General features: G+C 35.3%; 2 protein-coding genes across 3 annotated transcripts in view; one reads left to right on the top strand and one right to left on the bottom strand.

Moving 5' to 3' along the window:
• LOC105170688 (phosphatidylinositol transfer protein 2) lies at nucleotides 250-4525 on the top strand. 2 transcript variants are annotated; one of them, XM_011091564.2, is made up of 10 exons: nucleotides 250-524; nucleotides 965-995; nucleotides 1135-1244; nucleotides 1545-1636; nucleotides 1768-1775; nucleotides 1869-1940; nucleotides 2104-2271; nucleotides 2910-3005; nucleotides 3449-3571; nucleotides 4048-4525. In XM_011091564.2, exons 1-10 carry the CDS (start codon nucleotides 505-507, stop codon nucleotides 4117-4119), a joined length of 792 nt encoding a protein of 263 aa, XP_011089866.1. In that variant the 5' UTR covers nucleotides 250-504; the 3' UTR covers nucleotides 4120-4525. The 2 variants fall into 2 exon arrangements, with proteins under 2 accessions (XP_011089866.1, XP_011089863.1); XM_011091561.2 differs by having other exon boundaries at nucleotides 253-524; nucleotides 1096-1244.
• The window catches only part of LOC105170687 (tetraspanin-3-like), a 3971-nt gene continuing 2304 nt past the window's right edge, over nucleotides 5317-6983 (bottom strand). Inside the window, exon 2 of the mRNA XM_011091560.2 lies at nucleotides 5317-5807. Coding sequence (XP_011089862.1) covers nucleotides 5466-5807 — 342 coding nt within the window. The 3' untranslated portion in view covers nucleotides 5317-5465. The remainder of the gene's footprint in view (nucleotides 5808-6983) is intronic.

Genomic DNA, 6983 nt, shown 5'->3' with positions numbered 1-6983 from the left:
TAATTATTTTAATTTGAGAAGTATATTTATAAATTTTTAAATAATAAACATAATTATGTTGAATTTGAGGAGAGATTGCTGTAATTTTGGGGGGGGGGGGGGGGGGAAAAAAAAAAAAAGGAAAAATTAAAAAAAAAACATGGTAGAAGGGAAGTCGGAAGGCAAAGGAAACAAAGAGATGGAAATTGTGAAGAATATAAAGCAAATGGTTCGACCGCCATCCAACGTTGAGAAGCCTCACACTTGGACTTTTCCCAAGAAAAGGAAAAGTAATAGAGAACCAACAGACGCGACACGTTCCTCCACCCCCTCAAACGTCAGGAATTTCTACATTTATTATTCGTCATTTCTCTTCTTGCATTGTTCTTTCTGCCCACATGAAGAAGAATCCTCCCCTTTCCAATTCTTGAATTCTTTATTCTCCTTGCGGTGCTGCTGATTTTTCTTTCTTGATTTGGACGTATTTGTGGCTATAACCGGCAAGAATCCCCAGAACCAAGAAAAATGGTTCAGATGAAAGAGTTGTATCCTTTATTGCTTTGCGAAACCACAATTTCTTTTCTAGTACTTGTGTTTGATCTAGTGTTTATTGTATTTCGATTTTACGACCCTGTTTGTGTGTCTTTCATCGTATTATAATTCGCAATTCGAACATGCAATGGGATCTTCTTTTGGAGAAGTCTTGTGTTACTGTTCCATTGATTGCTTGCCAAATTTCATGGGATATTCATTTATTTGATTCCTCTTGATTGTAATTTTTGCATTGCACCCTTTAAATGTATGGTGATTTTCATCGATTTTTTAATCCGTAAAGGTTGATGGTATATTTGCTGAACAGACCAAGTTATGAATTTTTTGGAAAAACAAATGAGGAATTCTGGGATCTTAATGGGATGTTCTTTGGATGTATACGTTTTTCTTTTCCTTGACCTGTATACTTTGCCCAACCGGGGTGGTTCTAAAGTCGGATTGTTATGCCGTTATCGGTGGAAGAGGTAATAAAACTCAGATGTGTATGTGGTTTATAGTTTTGTTGAAATGATTTTTGCAATGCCGTTTGGCAATGAAAGTGTGGTTTCCCTGTTTTTGTTGCAGTTTCAAATAGCTCAGATGTATATGATAATGAAAATGCAGCAACAGAGCACCACAGGGACAGAAGGGGTGGAGATAGTGGAGAACAGGCCTTTCGAAGACGATGTCTATGGAAAAGGCCAATACACATTGAAAATATATCGGTTGCAGAGGTAATCTTTGAGCAAGATGATACTTGATGGAGTTTGGATTGGTTAATTTGGTTGACTTTGAAAAATGGTTTGGATTGGGTAATTTGGTTGACTTTGAAAAAGTGGTCTTTACTATTGATGTCATCTTTATAGCGCCTTTTTCCTTCTCCAGTGGTAGCTGTTTGTGTGTTTGTCTGCTGAAGTAGCCTTTTGCAATAAGCATAAGCTTTCTTTGTTATTCGTTATTGTTGTCAATCAGTAAGGCAGTACCATGGTGATCGTTGTCCTAATAAATTTTTGGTTTGTTCATCCCGGTTCCAGCAAGGCACCAACATGGTTGACTAAATTTGCCCCAGCCGATGCTCTTGTGATGCAAGAAGAAGCTTGGAATGCATATCCAAAATGTAAATCAGGTTCGTTTTCCTCTTTGTTTAATCAGATTATTGCCAAAAAGCTGTTTTTTTTGCTTGGTTTTCTTTTGATCTAAGTTTTTCTTTCTCTTTCTCTATAATCACCGGTCTGAATTCTGCATCACCTCAAACAGTTGTCAAGGTAATTACCTGAAGCTGTTACAATTTTCTTGTGATGATTGGCCATCCAGGTTAAATTTCTGATAGAAGGTTTTGGTTCTTAATATGTTTTCAGTGCCCGTATTTCACAAGGTTTATTCTTACTATTGACACTGTTCACAAGGATGACAATGGTCAATCTGAAAATGTAAGTTCAGATGTTACTCGAATAACTTTACATGGAATTTGATGTGATCATCTAGTATATACGATCTCATGATAGTTTTTGACATAACTTTTATCTTATTGCTGACAAAGAGAATTTTTAATCTCTCTTTCCTTTTATTTTTTCTTTGGACAATGAACATTAGGTACATGGCCTCACCGAAGAGCAGTTAGCAGTTAGACAAGTGGAAACGATTGATATTGCTTCAACTGTAAATGATTATTGGAGTTATATTATTGGGAGTAGCAATATTGATTTGTCTCAGTTCCAATCAGCTAGAACAGGCCGAGGTCCATTGACAGATGGATGGCAGGTTGGTGTCTCGTCATTTATATATTATGTAGAATGAATCGAAAGATGAGTCCACTGGCAATAAATCGAGAATAAAAGGAAAGGTATCCGAGACTGTACAAACTATAAACATGACACGTCTGTTCTTGTGATTAAGTCTTTCACCATTTGGAAAAATTTGCAAGTGAGTTGTCTTCAATGTTTGTGGCAGCAACACTAGTTGTACTTGTATCTTTTGGCTTTTCCTAAACAAAAAGGGACTTTATACTATGTTCAAAGAAAAAGATAAAGAATTAACTTAAGGACATCAAGGAAGTAGCAGTATAAGAAATTTAAGAAAGATGGGGATGGTCATAAGACAACTGTGTAAAAATGAGCCAGGGCCGAGCTTTCTGATGTGCTCAAAACATTCTTTTGAATGCTTCTGAAGTAACATTTTTAGACTGGAGAGTCTGTCCTCCCTCAAAACTGGCCATGAGGTGTAAAGGATGAAGCTATGTACTAGAAACAAATTTTATGGAACAGAATTACAGTTCTTTTGCCTTGTAATGTATCATGAAGATATGGATTTTTATAGCTTTTGCAGAATAATTGGCAACATGTTCTAAATCATAGTATTGGGTTGAGGTTCGTTGACTTGGTGTTCTTCGGTACATGCAGGGCCAATGCGATCCAGTTTCAACGGCTTACAAGTTGGTGACAATAGATGCTCCATACTGGGGCTTTGGCAGTAGACTTGAACAAGCTTTAGTTGCGGTATAATTTGCTTTGAGTTGTTACGCATTTGATATCTACTAGAAATATCTAAAATATTGTGCTTGTCTTTTTACAAAAAGTACAAGCTTTCACTAGTCCTATGTTTCCTGTCACATTTTCATATTTTCTTTAGGTCGCATTTTCTTAGTGGAAGTAAGATAATTTTGTAAGATATAGAGAAAAAGATTACTTCCTCAACAAAACACGTAAAAGTGGAAGTATGTACGCACTTCTCGCTGCAGAGGATAAAAAAGTTATGAAGGGTATCAATACAAGGGTAGCCGTCTACTTTGAGCAACCACATTTTCTGAATGCACTCGAACCAAATATTTTTTATAGTCTTTGGATTTAATCTCGTCTCCTCAGCCATGCAATGCTTAACATTAGTTTGCACTTATTTTAAAAGGTTTTATTCTAAATATCGGGATATAACTATATTGCAGGGTGAAAGGGCACTTTTCCTTGAAAGCCATCGAAATTGTTTCGGCTGGATCGACGAATGGTTTGGACTGAGTATGGACAAGATGCGTGAGCTAGAGAAACAAAGTGACTCGTCATTAAACAAGGTAAAAGGAATTCAAACTTAAACCACACTCTAGTATTACTCAAAATACTAGATTTTTGCATATAGCCCAGTAGTACTATTTAATGCATTACAGGAAAATAATGCACAGTAACTGACCTGAAACAGATCTTGTCCCCTTGTATGTCATTTGATTCTGCAACAGTTTACTAGGGATTTATATTCGCCTTTTCGATGTGATAAAGTAATGGGATAATGGCAGGCGTGCTGTAATTATCCCTAAAATAAACTACATAGTGGTTTGAGATGATGCATCTGGAATCCGACGATGCAAATTTCTAGTTTTCCTCCTGTATGAAGTTGATTATGGACAGATGATTCATGAGATATTCATTACTTGCTTGGATGACCTACAATACACCATTTATCCATGAATGCATTTAAAGCAAATCTTTTCGTGAACAATTGTATCTTACATTGCGACAACTGCTAAGAATTTTGTACTCTTTTGCAATGCAGAAACTTGGCCGGCCTTGTGCGATAGAAGACAATGAGGAGTTGGATGAAATCAGAACTATTCCCAGTTGCTGATGTTAAAAAAGTTTCTGCGTAGGAGTCGTCGTTTGCAGAAACAGACAGCTAAGGGTGAGAGCATAGGAGGTTGTAGGCTAAGATCAACAACATATGCAGAGGGTTGAATTCCTTTGCACCTTTTGTACTGTCTCGTAAGCTTATATGAAAATCTCCATGTTTATGGGATTGTTCCGAGTTACTCTTCTTTGAGGAGAGCAGATTTTGACAAAGATGGGTTCATCACTACAACCTACTTAAAAGATTCCAAATTCCAACACCAATGTAAATTCATGGCATAAACTTCATATACGTGGTTTTGTTGCATGAATCATTTCTCCAATTATTATCTGAAAAATGAGGATGTAACAATCATTCAACTATTGGATGTATTCGTTGTTGAGGTATTAAATTTGATTTGCAGTCACGACCAAGTAATGCAGACATGTAGATTACATTACACCAAATCTGGTGGTTTTTTTTTAGTATTATTATTGGAAAAATTGTTATTTACTGTTTTAGTAAGCTTTAACAAACAAACTAAACCGCCCAAAAAAGACACATTCTGAGTGATCTTACTCCTTGTTTAATCATAGGTAATGCACCAGTCAAAGCCATTTATGTTTCTTAATTATCCAAATCTTCTTACCAATTTCATACGTTGTCTCATACTTGGCATTATTAACCACTAATTCTCTCCAAATGATCTTAGAGAAAATAATAATAATGTGGGAACTATACACTAACCACGTAAAACGACTGGAATGCCTCCATAGATCATCAAAATTGCTACTCCAGCATTCGCCTACTATTTACTCGATCCACCATCTGATTCAAACCCAACACGATGATGTACTTGTTCCAGACTACAATTTGGTTATTTTTATAAATAATAGTACCAAATATTAGGTATATTCTCGTCCCATCTAACATTTTTGAATTATTTCTTATATCAACCTTAATTACTATGCGTTGAAGGACTACAATTGGACCACCTCCCGTTGACCAATTATTGGTCTTACCAATTTTTATGGAGTAAATTACATTTTTGGTCTCTAAATGTATTTTGAAACACGATTTTGATCTCTAATTTTTTTAAAATGTTACGATTTTGATCCAATCTTTAAAATTGAATATTAAAGTTAACGGGGAAAGGTGGCCATGAAAAACCTGAAACATAATTATCCACCGGACCTCAGTTGAAATAAACAGGACGGATAGTACTCAAATCTCTTAATTATTTATACACAGCCAAGCATCCGTAACATGAAATACACCATCACTTAAAAATTTAAACATAAAATTAGGATGCATACACGATCCAAACTACAAATGATCATTCTTGAACCAGGAGCGTCGTCTGAGTCTCACCATAGGGCGCTGGGCCTGGCCTTCTCCATTCGAGTCTCACCGTAGGCTTCGTCGTTGTCGAGCTGTTTGTTGTGCCTAAATGCAGCGCAGGCAACCACATACAGCACAACAAGAATGATCAATATCACTATGTTGATCACAGACACCTTCCTCCAGCTCTTCTTCAGGCTCGCCAGCACCCCCGCTTTACATGAATCGCAGCTGTAACAGAGCTGTTCCTGATCGTTGCTCCATCGCGTGCAGTCGGGATCGCTCCCCGTCAGTCCCCCTCCCGACGTCCACACCGTCTCGTTGATGTAAGTGTAGCCGCATGATGTGGGGGGCTTGCAACATCCCGACTATATTATGGCTTTACTTTGTTAGCAACAACCACCTCATTTAAAAACTTAAACAATTAGAGCAAAAATTATTTAATTTTTAATACCTATGATAAGCCTTCTCATGTCCCGGTGTTAATTTTTTTTGTCTTTTTTCCATCAAGGCTTATACAAAAAACTCTTTTTCTTTTTCATATATGGGTGGCAGAGATACGAGTCTGGAACTCGTGTTTGGTTTGATTCTTGTACAGTATAAAATGACTATATCATTTAAAAGTTTAAATTATTAAAAAAAAATAAAAGGCATTTAGTTTTTAATACTTCTAACATATTTTGGTTACTCTAAACCCCACACTCGAGCGGATTCAATTGCTATAAAACTAACCTTGCAACCCTAGTTTTGGAGTACTCTAGCTCATGCATCGTAAGAGCTAAATAAGTACTTCTTATTTATAGTTTTCGTAATCATATCTACTTCAATTCATTGTTGTTAATAACCGTATAAGGGTAAAATTCATATTATCCCCTGTGATATTTAAAATATTTAAATAAATTTTTGTGATAAAAAAATACCACATAATCCTTGCAGTGAGAGGTGATCGAACGGCGGAGAAAAAAATAATAAAAGATGGGGGTGCATGTTATGATTTTTTGAGCAAAAAAAATAGAAATAACTCACCAAAGGATTAGAAATTTCAAGGGGTTTTATGGTATTCTTTTTCTTTTTTTATCATAGGAACCTATTTGAACATTTTGGGTATTACATAGGCTAATATAAATTTTACTCAAACGGATAATGTCATGTCATATATATACTCCCATTCAGGCACAGACGAACTTAAACAAAATTACACACATATAAATATTATACTATTTATTAAGTATGAGAGGTTAAAGTAACTATTTTTGATTGAATAAAATGTTGCACTAACTATAATACCCTCAAGTATATTATATATTTTTGGATAAAATAATTATTTGTTTAAAATTTTCTATTAATAATATTCTATTCATGTACATCTAAAATTAAGAAATAAGATTTATAAAAATATCGCTTTAATCAATTAGTTATTTTAACCTTTTACTTTTATATAGTAAAATAAAAAAAAATTTTAAATTGTGCATGCCTATAGAGTATGGTCCAATAATGGATAAGCCCCAAGAAATGAAAAGAAAGCATACTAAAACTGATGAAAA

This window comes from Sesamum indicum, linkage group LG9 (genome assembly GCF_000512975.1).
Source record: "Sesamum indicum cultivar Zhongzhi No. 13 linkage group LG9, S_indicum_v1.0, whole genome shotgun sequence".
NCBI classification, from domain to species: Eukaryota; Viridiplantae; Streptophyta; class Magnoliopsida; order Lamiales; family Pedaliaceae; genus Sesamum; species Sesamum indicum.
The sequence above is the reverse complement of the archived record's forward strand: the minus strand, read 5'-3'. Positions and strand labels throughout refer to the sequence as shown.

Bases quoted from the DNA above. Each gene is read 5' to 3' on its own strand.
- LOC105170688 (XM_011091561.2), top strand. From the start codon at position 505: ATGGTTCAGATGAAAGAGTT. The intron at 1,941-2,103 runs GTAAGTTCAGAT...AATGAACATTAG, and splicing joins ACAATGGTCAATCTGAAAAT to GTACATGGCCTCACCGAAGA. The intron at 3,006-3,448 runs GTATAATTTGCT...ACTATATTGCAG, and splicing joins TTGAACAAGCTTTAGTTGCG to GGTGAAAGGGCACTTTTCCT.